This window comes from Trachymyrmex septentrionalis, unplaced genomic scaffold, assembly GCF_001594115.1.
Source record: "Trachymyrmex septentrionalis isolate Tsep2-gDNA-1 unplaced genomic scaffold, Tsep1.0 scaffold7, whole genome shotgun sequence".
Classification (NCBI taxonomy): Eukaryota; Metazoa; Arthropoda; class Insecta; order Hymenoptera; family Formicidae; genus Trachymyrmex; species Trachymyrmex septentrionalis.
This window is the reverse complement of record NW_017305884.1, coordinates 3,577,267-3,590,605: the sequence shown is the minus strand read 5'-3', so window position 1 is coordinate 3,590,605 and position 13,339 is coordinate 3,577,267. Positions and strand designations below refer to the sequence as shown.

General features: G+C 44.3%; 1 protein-coding gene across 10 annotated transcripts in view; it reads right to left on the bottom strand.

The window, feature by feature from the left end:
* Positions 1 to 13,339, bottom strand: part of LOC108753568 (ephrin type-A receptor 4) — a 105,525-nt gene that overhangs the window by 60,082 nt on the left and 32,104 nt on the right. For all 10 annotated transcript variants that reach the window (XM_018495255.1, XM_018495258.1, XM_018495261.1 and 7 more), the window contains exon 2: positions 4,750 to 5,437. In XM_018495255.1, coding sequence (XP_018350757.1) covers positions 4,750 to 4,879 — 130 coding nt within the window. In that variant the 5' untranslated portion in view covers positions 4,880 to 5,437. The remainder of the gene's footprint in view (positions 1 to 4,749; positions 5,438 to 13,339) is intronic.

Sequence of the window (13,339 nt, the reverse complement as noted above, 5' to 3'; positions counted from 1 at the left end):
GAGAGAGAGAGAGAGAGAGAGAGAGAGAGAGAGAGAGAAAGAATGAGAAAGGATGAGAGAAGGAGCCGAAGGAGGAAGGAGTAGAAGCGACGAGCCGGGCTCTCTCGCACGGCCACGAGTGCAGCTCGAACGAGTCTTTCTGCCTTTTCGCGGAGGCAATCGAGTTTGCACGGGAAGAGGACTGCCTCTCTCGCGAGACCCGTTCCCGGCTACCGCCCGTCATCGCCGCACCTTACTCCCGATATCCCGATGTCGCTCCTCTGCACCGGGGAATCGCTAACTTCTTCTTCACTACTACTGCCGAAGAGGAAAACTCCCTCCGTCCCCCTATATTCCCGGCAAAACGCGTGAGACACTGGCGAAAGAGCAAGAGGAAACTTGCGCGTTATACGACGAGGGATGTAACGAAAGAGATCGCTCATACCGGGATTAGTTAAAATTTAATCAATCCTCCTGAGAAGTTCACCGAGAAGAACTACGTTCGAGGTAGCGATTAACGTATTTACGGTAAAGGAATCGGCGGAGAAATTAGGCGAGGAATGAAAATGCGGGAGAGAAGAACGGGAAGGAAACTTTTTTTCATCCATCGCAATTTCGATTTCGTCCACTTCTGATCTCGCGTCTTCGGCGTCCTCGGCTAATGTCCGCTAATGCGCAATGGAATCGAAGTAAGTTTTTGAGTCTCGGGTGGGGCTCTCTCTCGGCGATCGCAAAGCAAAGGTCGGCGAGCGAAATGCGATGGTGGACCCGCAGTAAATGAGTTCGGGACGCGAGTGGACGACGCGATAGTGGCGAACATGGTGCCGTAGCGTTCGTGGGCTTCACCTTGCTTCACCGAGAAAGTAATTGAGTTTCGACTGCCGCATTAGAACGTTATTACAGAACTGGGTTCGTATAAAATCCTCGAAAGAACTCGATCGACTGCACGAAAAGGCGAGGCTAAACTATGTATAATCGAGAGATTACTAGTAATCTAAGATAACTCTATTTTAGTTCGTCCTTATCTCAAGACCTTAGGTAATTAAGGACCTTAAGAAGCTAATACGGCTCTCTAATTAGTTCATGACATCTTAAGATTGTACTTAAGACAGACTTAAGTATAAGAATCGATCATAAATGCTGACTTAAAGATTTTTGTGATCGTAAAGTATGTATTTCTATTATTTCGTTTAAGCGTAGAGTTTTCAGTGTTTTTAGAAGATAAATTTGTAGAAAATAAATATACTGTAAGTCACACAACGTATTTATGGGTGTTTCACCAGTTTTTTAATGTAGAAAAAAAGCAATTAATCGCCGATTAATCTAAATCGATCGAATCGCATACAGCGAGGGAACAGATCAAAGTGTGCGTTCAAGACTTCGCACGGTAAGCAGTTTATGAAATTGATCTCGCAAAGTGTCACGCGTCGATGGAAAATTTCAAGTTCCAGATAATTCGCGAGCAAGCTCTCGAAGCAAACGATACTCTCCGAGTAACGGCTGCGCACATGCCTGTAAAGTTCGGGAACTAAGGTAATGATCGCACGAGTGCGATCGAAGGATAAAGTTCACGAATGTTAGCAGCAGCGGCAACGGCGATGGCGGAAGAGAAGAGCAAGCGGGAAGCGGTAAAGATATCGTGGGGGGTAAGGATAACGAGGAGCTCGCGTTTCGTGCAAGTCGGGGGAAACGAAGTTAGCCGCCTCCATCGGCAGACACGGTCCACCGGGAACGGATCTTTGGTAAGTTCCATTAAACGCGTTACGTACCGAGGAGAGGGAGAAGAACTCCCGAGGGGCAGCCAGGGAAACTTGCCGCGGCTATGTCCGCGGTGGCTGCGATCGCGTAGGACGTAATTTCAAGATCTCGAAACTGAAACAGCCGAAATTTGCCAAGAACAAGGGATACGCGAACGAACGGAGGGGAGGGTCTTGATTGTTATCCAGTCAAACATAAAGAACAGATGGCTACTTACACCCAAGATATTCTCGAAATTTGAATCAGTGAAATTCAATTGAAAAGGAAAGGAGGTTTGCGTAGCGAAAGTATAATTGAAACATCAATATTCGCACGTTTCAATACTACCTACATTGCATTTATATACTAAAATAAGATTAGCTAGATGAGATTACATTGAGTTGTTATTGATTAAATTTCACCGTCAATTCATTGATTAGCAGTGGTGTAATTGGGACCAATGTGATTATCCGCTGATTCTCAGAAACCTGATTTAGAAAACATTTATAAATTGATATAAATTATCCTTTATGTAAGAAATTAAATCTTTTTTTCTCCCATAATCGTCGAAAATATGTAATAAATTAGGAGGAATTAGGAGGAAAGAGAGGGAGAGGACTCGAATTCAACGTGAGAAGCTCTATTATTCCATTTTTCACTAATTTCTAGTGTTTAAATTCCCCGCCCGTAATCGGAGCTGCTCCAACCGTGCTCTCGTGTGCATTTTATTTTACATAAACGCTCCAAAACCACACTGTATTAAATAAGGCGGGGCGCCGCAAGTTTGCTGCGTCGAGTTCGTAAAGGCGTCTCTACATCTCTCGAGCCGCGCCGACCGTCCCCAAAAGCGCGACGAAACGATCCCCTTTTAATCCCTGGACGCTAACTACCGGCACCTCGGATGATCTTGCAATTCGGAAGATTGGTCCGCATTACGAAATTATCGTTATTCCCCTCTACGAAAGGAGAGAATGAGAGAGAGAGAGAGAGAGAGACCGCGGAGAGGGCGGCGAGCCATCGAGGTGCCCGAGGCGCGCCAAGCTTTTTTTCAGTTAAAATATGGAAAACGTTCCGGGTAGCCCGTGTGGATGATCTTCAGAAACGCATAATGGGACTGGAAGGCCAATCTTGGCTCCGTTAAATCACGTTCGCAACGATCGGGACGAGGTCCCGAGTGCACACAGAAGAATCCTTTATCCGAGCAAACAACATCCATCGCCTCGAGACACTGACTTGGTGCTCGTAAGAGGGGAAAAAAAAGGGAGGAGCGAAGAAAAAGAAAATTAAAAATGTCTTACCGTGAATCTCAATGCGACGAGGAATTATATCGCGATTAAGGACAGAAGAGAAACTAAAGAACTTAATTAATGTAAGTGGACCTAAAATCTCTTCCCCTCGTTTTCATCTGAATCACACTTGGAATAGAATAAAATGAGTTCGAGAGGAGTGTAAGAGCAAGAGGTCGTCAGAATTGTAAAAGAACGATTTTGATCGAGTACCTAGAGATTTAGCTATCGAAAGAATTATGTAGGAACGTTCGAAATTCTGGTTGCCAGAACGTCAAAAGTTTTTCCCACCGTTGCTTGAGATTCCTACGTAATTATTTTGACGGTCCAACTGAAATTATTTTCAGATCTGCATCTAACTTCCTCAGATACTTTTAGCAGAATCGTTCTTTCATGAAGAATATTAAACACACATAAAAGTTTCGCTGATGTAAAAACGATCTCTTCGATCCTTATGCCGCAGCGTGTATATCGCGATATTAAAAGAGACGTTAAATAAGAACTAGAGACTCTCTTATCTCACGAGAGACTGCAAAGAGACGAAAAAAAAGATGCGGGCGAATTATATAAAATAACGATCTAATATGAGTTACAGTAGATGAGGAACTCGTAGCTGCCACGTGATCGGTCGCTAGGATAGACGTGTGTAAGTATAGCGACGCGTACGCAATTAGTGTCGTGGCAATTTGATCTCTTTCTCTCTCCCTCTCGCTCTCTCTCTCGCTCTCTTCCTTTCGTATTCAGCGTCTCCGTGCAATAAATCACGCGGCCGCCGCGCCGTGCCGTGCCGCGAAATTACGACCGGAGCGTCAGGAAACGTCGACTTGATGCGAACTAACGTGTCTCTTACCTTCGTTTCTCCGTTAGTCGAGAGAACGACCAATGTTTCAGATCAGGACAAAGGAGTGTTTGTAAAGTTAATACGGCGTCTCACCAATTTTCCAAAAAAAAAAAACAAAAAAACAAAAAAAAACAATAATCTTTCCGTTTCTTTATTTTATGATTTTACGATATTAAAAATATGCCATTTTTTTTTTATCTCGATAGAGGAACTCTAGAATTGTGAAATGCGCGCTATTGGAACTGTCATCATTCTTGTATCGATAGAATGGCGTGTAAACTTCACAATCTAGACAAAAGAGATATAAAATGACTACAATCGTACTAAGATCTTTCCCGCAATTTAATTAATTCATATTAATTTATTTCAGCGATATCACGTTACAATTATCTCCGCACAACCTTAATTTACTTTAAACAAAGGTATTCGCGGATAATTGAGGATACTTTACACCAAATTGTTTCAACCTAACAAAACGCAACGACGATCGACGAGATGAAAGAGTATTTTAATTTTCAGCTTAAAAGAGGTGGCTTTAGTAGACGCGAAGATAATGAAGTTATCCGCGGTTCAAGTTGACGATAACCGATCATCGAAGAGCTCCGCCTTCTCGAGACAATACGTTACGATCGACCGATCGGTCGGTCATGTGGCAACAGCAGTGCGGGCGGTTTAACTAACTGCTTTGGATCCTACCTAACCCGATACATCTGGCTAAGTATACATCCGAGAGTGGCAATCGGACGCGATGCATCGCGACCTGAGGTGTCGCTGCGGACTATCATCTCGGCTTGATTAGCCCTACGTAGGATAGGCAGAAGAAGGTAATGAAGAAGAGAATAGAGAGGAGCGGACGAACAGCGAAGGAACGAGAACGGATGGACGAGCGAGCGAGCGAGCGCTTACCTTGTTCCGCCTGGGTCCCTCGCGGGCAGATTAGTAACAGCAGCAACGGCAGAAGGTGGGCAGCGGAAGCAGCAACGGCGGCGCAGGTGGCTAGGAGGCCTGCTACGCCCGCCATATTGAAGGGGGCCATTCTTATCGCCGTGTGGGCCCCACTGCTGCCGCGGTGGACGGCCGCCGGTCCTCTCACGATCCGTGCGAGAGGATGCAGCACACCGGCCAGCGTCGTCACTCTCGCCTCCTCATGCCTCCCCTTGCGCTTTGCGTCGCGTCGTCTTGCGCGTCACGGCAGCCACTGATTGCCACCACCACCACCACCCTCTTCGTCGGCACCACCACCTCCGTCTTCCTCACCGGCCACTACTTTCCCTGCCCGCTTATGCTCCAGCTTATCGCTCCGACGGCCGCTTCTTATTTATCTTTAGAATTCTTCCAACGGACTGATGACACAGCAATAGCGATCACGCGTTTCTTCGATATTTCTTGCCTCAATAAGGAGGCTGCGTGATAACGTATATATATTTACGAATGTATAATGTCGCCCAATAGTTTATATCACAGAACTATCGTCTTGCTTCCTCTGTAGTGCGTAGCTCCTTTTAATAGTAAACGGAGATCGATATTTTTTGTTTGTTCCACATGGCGATACGATACGTGCTTTTACGGCTCCACTACTGGATGCTTGCTGCATCTGAAAGAAATAAAGATAATTCATGTTAATTAAAATATAAAAGTACCATTTTCTTCTATTTGCGTATTATTTGTACCTTCCTTTGTTTCCAAGGACATGGTATATATGTAGACGAGCAACATCGTTTCTATATCGTACGAATAAAAAAGCAAAACCAGTTGGTTTGTTTTCTCGAATAATCTTCTAATGGCATCTTTGAAAGGCCACACACCATATCGTTTTCGTAATTCTCGTTGAGGAAGGTGTTGCTTTATCTACGATGTTGCTGATCTATGCAAAATATTTTCATTTCTTTTTCATATATTGACATTGCAAGTCAAATAATGCATTGCAATTCTTGAGGTAATGTATAGAAAATATATGATAATCCGTCTAACAATAAAATGCCATTAAATATAGCACTAAATGTTAATGTATAAAAAAGTCGAAGAAAATGAGTCGCGCGTCGTTCCTAATATTCCGCATTGTTGCCCTAAAAGTGCCAACCTTTCATTACTTATCTATACATCCGATTCACGTTCGTGATGTTTAAGAATCATTTCATCTTTGTTATTTATAAAATGTTAAACAAGGACAAATGACACTCACGAGCGTTGCGAGCGTAAATCGGTCTGCAGTCTAACAAACTAGGTCTAACAAACTGGCGAGAAAAATGTGTCACATATGTGTAAGAGAAAGAAGGTAAACCGGATGACATATCTCGAGTTCAAGGTCAACTCACATTTGTGAAGGGTTTCAATGGGGCACCGGCCGGAATTCATTATTCTCTAACGGCCAATTATCGTGGAAAAGAAAATAGTGCTAGTGAGGAGAGAGTACGAAAACAGCGAGGGGATGAAAGAAATAGGAAAAGGGACGAAAGCCCCGTACAAAACTTTGGGGTTCATCACGATAGTGGAAGGGTGTCGGGATAAGGCGAGACGGGAGAGCAAGGGGTTCCAGGATCAATACCATGCGTTTATCCATCTCCCTCTCGCTTCCTCCATCTTCGATCTCCGTCCTTCTCTCGCGCTCGTAGAGAACGCAACACGACAGGAAGAGAGAAACAGAAAGGGGGAGGGAGAGAGAAAGAGAGAGAGAGAGAGAGAAGGGGGGGGATCGACCATCCCTTTTCGACCAACTGCGTCTTTTGCTTTCGCTTTGATAGGCCCTAGGGTCTGGCCGGCGTCTCGCCATTCTTCGACAAAACGAGAGAAACGAGACAGAGGAGGAAAGACAGAGGGTGCCGCGTGCAAGGAAGCGCGGGCGCGAAGATCGAAGTAGGAACGCAATTCTAGAGTGCCGAAATGTAAAGGGGTGAAAGAGAGCGAGTGCGCGTCAAACAAGTGTATAAAAGAAAGATAGGGAGAAGAAAGAGGTGAGGAGGGAGAATGGCAGAACGAGGAGAGGCAGAACGAGAGAGTTGGAAAGAGAAAGAGAACGGCGGGATAGGTATATACGCTTTAGTTCTTCTAAAGCGGGCAAAGACCTTCTCTCACTTCTTCCCTTTCTCTCCGACTCTAGTCAGGTCAGCCAAGATGCATCCGCAAAATTGCAGACTTCAGTGAAACGCCGCCGCCGCCGCCGCCGCCGCTGCTACTCGGCTCCGTTCAGCTCAGCTCAGCTTGGCGGACAGCGCCTCCTAGCTCGGCTACCAACCAGCTACTGCAGGTACCACTCGTTCTCTGCAGTTGCCCAAGTGATCTCGTGAAAAATTTAAGATGTCCTCCTTCTACCCGAGTACGCCGCTCTTCGAGTCTCCTCCATCGTCCTTTCTATTCCGCTACTATTTCCGCTTAAAAACGACTTCCTCTTCGGAACGACAGACATCCGTAGTGCTTCTTTTCATTCGGCCTTCTCTTTCATTTTTTTTTTTTATACGATCCGCTAGAGAATTGCCGAAAACAACCCTGCTCGTCTCAAGAGAAAGTACGAAAAAAGTACGGGAAAAAAAAAAAAGAAAAGATCGAAGTGGCAATGGAAGAGAGAACAAAAAAAGAGAGAAAAAAACAGAGACTGCCTGTAGGCGAGTACCTTTGAGACGCAGCTATTTCCTATTTTTTTTTTTCTCCTTGTTCGATTCCCGCGCGTCTCGTTACCGGTTACTTTTTCCTTCCTCCAAAAAGTCGACGTAAACACGACGGGGTATTCATTCTGTCTCTCCCGTGGATCGTTCACTAGGTAGGTGGTTGGCCACCTCCTTCAACGAAGGCCTCTCTTTCTTCCTCTTTGTCTCTCTCTCTCTCTCTCTCTCTCTCTTCATCTTGCCTCGCGTCCTCTTCCGGACCAGACCTCTTTCCGTATACTCACTACCCAGGTAGGTATGCCAAATTGCAAATTTCGGGAGGCAGTGGAGGCCTTCCGACTCGAGTGGCTCGTGAAAATTTTAAGCCTTGCCTCTATGCGATGCTGCGGCGTCTCCTCCAACGAGGAGCTTCGCGTCGAGTCGAGTCGCGACACTTGCCCGCGTCGGATCGACGCGAACCCACAAAAAGAGGAAGGTAGAAGAAGGGGGGGAGGCACAGCCGAGAGTGCGCCTCCGATACATATATACTATGTACAATGCCTCTCTTCGGCTTGCGGGAATATCTTCGAGTGCACTTGCTTCCTTTCAAGGTGAAAAACCTCCCTCTCCCTCTCCCTCTCCCTCTCACCCCCCCCTCCCCCAGTCTCGTGACGTCGCGTTCGTGTTTCCAACCCCATTCGCCACGAACGCCTTCCGACCACTCTTCGCACCCAACCCACCGCGGGAAACTTTCGCCGGTGCAGCTTAGCTTGGACGTTTTTATCCAGATTAAGACGCTTCCCGTCGTTGCTGTTTCACGGAGTTTATTTCGAACAAGTTTGTTATCCGAACGAAAGTCTGTCGGTATCTTCGAAACATGATGAATGGCACTTTGATTGTTACGATGTTACAAGGAAGGTAAAGATATATCACGCATAACGGAAGCCTATCACTTAATTCATGCCACTCAATCTTATAGAATTATATGCTTCATCTAACGGATCTTTCAGTTCTAAGACACCGCATTCCAGCAGGAAATTTTTCGTTTCGTCAATAATTTTTATAGAAAATGTCAATAATAAAAGGAAAGAAATGGAATTTTCAAGATGCTTGTGTGCGCGAGAGGTGATAATTAACGCATCGTTATAGTTTTGTTTCTAATCAATGACAATGGAAATCTGTATTTTCATTTCCTACGAGAAAAACATTCTTTTTATCTCTCACCCAGCATCCTTTTTTTTCGCTATTTAGAGAGAGAGAGAGAGAGAGAGCATTAAAATAATCTCGCGTAGAGCCACGTGCGAGTCCTCGCTCATCGTCTTTCTCCTCTTCTTGTTCTTCACCTTTCGGCGACTCGGCAGGCTCTCGCTTTCGCTCTTCTTGTTTCTAGCGTTTCGTCGGACTTTCCTCGCACCACCGCCGGCGCCCGTGACCGCCCCGGGACAAATTCTATTTCCGGTTGAATTTAAGACCCCCCGGAATACACGGATTTATTTCACCGACGTGCCGCGTGCAGCGGGGAGGGATGAGGAGAGGAGAGGAGAGGAGCGGCGCGGTTTTACTCCGGATCCGACGAGGCTCGTAAACGTAACAAAGAAAAGATGTATACTCCGGAGACGAGAGAAGCAACGCAGACACGAACGCAGGGCGAAGAGCGGAGGAGGCTTGCGAAGGGCGTAGGAGAAAGAGTAGTAGGTTCCTCGAAATTATTATACCTTGGACGATCGCCACTCTCGGAGCGATCTCGGCGCTATTATTTTTCCAAAACTACTACGTCTTCTACCTCGAACCCGATCTCCTTTCTCTTCTTTCTTTCTTTTTTTTTTTCCTTTTTCAAATTCTTTTTCTTGCTCGCCTACAGCCGACATTTACGATAGTAACGATCGTCCGGTTAACGAGTGACGGATAGACGCAAGAAGCGAGACAACTTCCATTCTTGATAAATGAGAGAACATCGTCGTTAAGGCATCCATCGCGTGATCGGGTCTACTTTTTAGAATCTCCATCCACGATCCGATTCGAGATTTTATTGCGACGTGCTTGTAACGATAAGAATTTCAAAACAATTCTTTGAGACATTATGTCATCTCTTTTTCTTTTATATCTTCCTTTGAATCTTCCATGCGCTTGTTTCAGTCGGTTCTATTATTTGTTTCCGCTTCTTTGATTTATACCGTTTGTATACTTACGTTTAGAATTTCAGTTTATGTTGACGATAAATAAGAGGGGAAAAAAAACGGGGGAAAAAAAAGATTGAGAGACGTAAAGAAGAATAGAAGAGGAAAGATTTCTTCAGCACTGCCGGATTTCCCTCTTTTCATAATTAAAATTCATAATACCGTCCGCCAAGCGCTGCTTGCAATTACCGCGTAATGAACCTTAATCAGTTTTCTTTTGTTACGAAACTATTCCGCCGCGTGTTAAATATGCAAGTGAGGGAAAAAAAAATGAAAGAATGCGATTTAACTGCTCTGTTATTCGCTGCAAGCTTGTAAATTTCATTCGCGTTCGCTTTATATAATTAGCCACAGCATTGCACAAATTAAATAGCTCGCATAAAAAGCGGCTAGATTTGTAAGAGCGAAACGCAAACGAATCCGCGGTATCGATACACAAAACCGCGCAAAATTTCGCAACTAACCTGGCCGTTTGTGCCTGGCCAGGTGAAAGTGGAGCCGGTGCGAGCTCCCGTAGTGCAGCATCGAGCAAGACCGTGTAGTCCACAACTGTGAAACGCAATGTGCGTCCCAGTCTCATTCATGTTTAATTAAGATTTTGCGCACCGTCACATCGCTGTCACGTCAATTGGGCTCAGTTACTCGATCGGATATGGCTTGTGAAGAGATTCAGTCGGATCGCTCGGCGTCGATGTGATTGGTAAACCTTCCTGGTCCCTTGTGCACGCGATATGTGTACTTGTTTAACAGACGAAGTATCCGCCGACTTCAGACCGTTTCGACTGCGTGAAATACAAAGAGAATATTGAACGCGCGCGTGTTGCAGATTCGCATGATCCATAAACAGTCTTCGTGATCGACACACACGGAGAGAGAGATTATCTAAACGGAACATCCGTATGAAGGAAACTGACGTTTACGCGAGCGCCTGAAATATAAGAAATAAAACTTGCCACATATTTACTGGCATTTCACTATAATCAATGGCGTTGGCAACGTAGATTATTTTCTGCTTCCTTGTTACTTACAGGTCACACACACACACACACACACACATACACACACACGGAAGTGTTTTTCTCTGATTTGTATGGGCTTGTAATATGTTAAAATCTATAAATCAAAAAATAAACAACACTTTTACATATACCTATAATTTAAACAAAATTTTTACTCTTCCGTCTTATCTTGTTTATCCATTCTATTTACCTACTGTCAGTTTAGTTCTAGTCACAATATTAAATTCATAACGTCAAATTTGAGTTATTTTTCATTTCTATAGGTCGTCACTACTTGTACTCAATATGTCATTAATTTATCTGGAACAATGGAGTTAAAAAATTTAACCCAAGAAAATGCATGACTCAAATTTAATTTCTTATTTACTAAGTGTATATTTTAATATGGACGTTATTTCCTTTGAAATTAACCACAGAAATGAATTGATTTATATTTTGCCACGTATGGAAGTTAAAAATAACAAAATGTTATTTAATTTAAGGAATTGAGCTACCATTGCTCCTTTAATGTCCAACAATACATGATAAAAGCTTAAAATGGTAAAAAAAGTTATTCTAAAATGGGAATAAATGTATTCAAAGTGCAGAAAAACGTGGTTGCAAGATTTATGTGACGCAAATTGTTAATAAAAATGTAAAGAGAGATGTATATTTAAATAATACAAAGATAAGTATTTATAAATAATAGCATCGCATTGAATATAAGCTCAACATGTAAAAAATCAGAGACCAATTCCGTATGCTTCTTTACTGCGCACCGATATCTTTCTGACATAAATTCACTTACACTTATTGCACCGTAATATATGTAATGTACAAAAAAAAATGAAGTAATAGATAATAAAAAGATTTTTTTGCAAAAATGTTTTAAAGAGCAAGCGCTCTTTTTAAAGAAACTCTCTTTAAAGGACATAAAAAAGTGACATGAAATTCTCAAGATTAAGGGAATCCAATAAAACTTGTACGTGAACGAGGGTGTATGAAACTAAAGGACACCATTTCCTAGCGATATATCGTGAAACTTAGAAAGACAAATACTGGTCATTCGAGCGTAACTGAAAGTAACGAGGAAAAACTGGTACGTTTCTTATCGTACGTCGTCCAGCATGCAACTGGACACCCGATGATAAAGCTAATGGCCTCCGTGGAGTTCATCAGCAATCAGTCACGCGATCGTGACCTCCATTCTTCTTCCCGTTTACAGGAAAGAATCTGCTTCGACGGAATCTTTATCGTGTCTTCGCCAGGAGGGATAATCGCGGAATAAAGGAAGAGTAGAGGGAGAAAGCCGCGTATAAAAGGTAAAGGATCCCGAAGAGACGACTGGAAAGGGCAGAATCTGGGCCTGTCGCCAGGTGATAGCCTAAGCCACGTTTTCTCCGCTTATCCGTGACGTCATGACAAACGTTCCGTACGCCGTTTCACATACGTCAAAATAGTTCGACCATTAGCGGTCTCTCGTTCCTCGCAGTCGAAGATACCTTCCTCGTTCCAGAAAAAGAGACGAAAAGAGCGGCGAGAAGAATATGTGTACGGATAAGAAGAGCCTCGTGCTCACGGCCTCGTCGTAATTTATATGTCTCTAATCTCGACGATAAGCTCCTCGTCGTTACTGCGTGTCTCCGGATTGCGTTAAAGCATCATGGAGCAATTCTTCGACGCGGACGCGAGTGCGTGTGCACGATGATATACTTGCGTCTTTTCGAGCAACGGGCTCCCATGAGGACGTTCTCGCGTGCCTCGTAATTTTACTCACGGGGACCCAACAGTTCTAGATTTCACGAGAGAGAGCTCGAACGAAAACTCCGGAGTCGGTGTTTCCTCCGTTGCTTCTTTCGTGGGCGCACATCACATCTAGGGCCATATGGCTTTCGTTTCCCTCTCTCTCTCTCTCTCTCTCTCCCCCTTTCTCATTCTCGCACTGTCCCTTTGTTGGAATATCTCGCCCCTCCCCTTCTCCCTCTCCCTTCTCATCCAAGTTCTCTTACCGTTGGAGATTGTCTCTTTCCGCTATATTTAGTTTTATGCTTAGCTGAACGCGAGATGTAGTTCATCATTCCCGAAAGGTATTGTACAGACTGCGTTTTTTTTTTTTGGTTACAAACCAAAGAGAAATTTCGTAAACTATGATATACGTTTGACAGAGATAAATAGACAAATATAATGGGGATATAGTGTCTTTTATTTTGCAGCATGCGCATAAAAATTTTAATTAATTTTTATCACGTTTAAAGGAGTCCTGCGAGAGAGATCGAGACACGGGCCCTCATCGTGTCTGCTACTTTTTAATAATTACAGGCATTAATACTCCCAAGTTAAATTACAACTGACTACAAGCGAGGGCGGAGATGGGTGGACGAGGGGGTAGAGCTCGTATCTTCGGCCGTCGTCGTCGTCGTCGAAACGACGCGTACTTACTTTATCCAATAAATAACAGGCGCGGAAGGCGAAGTTCTCGACTGGAAAGTTTGAAGCTTCTCACGGGCTAAAACGCTTTTGTCAGTCGCCGTCGCGTCGCCGAGGCGAGGCGAGGCGAGGCGAGTTCTCTCTTTCCCTCGGAACGAAATTATTCCTCAAAGGACTACACGTCTCTGTTTTGTACCCCGAGGTATTATCTCTCGGATCTCTCCTTCTCCCTCGTCTGGTTAAGGATGTACGCGAATCCCAGAAATTATCGTTTCCTACTCGAAGGCGACACAATTTGTCGTTTCGCTTCGTTCTC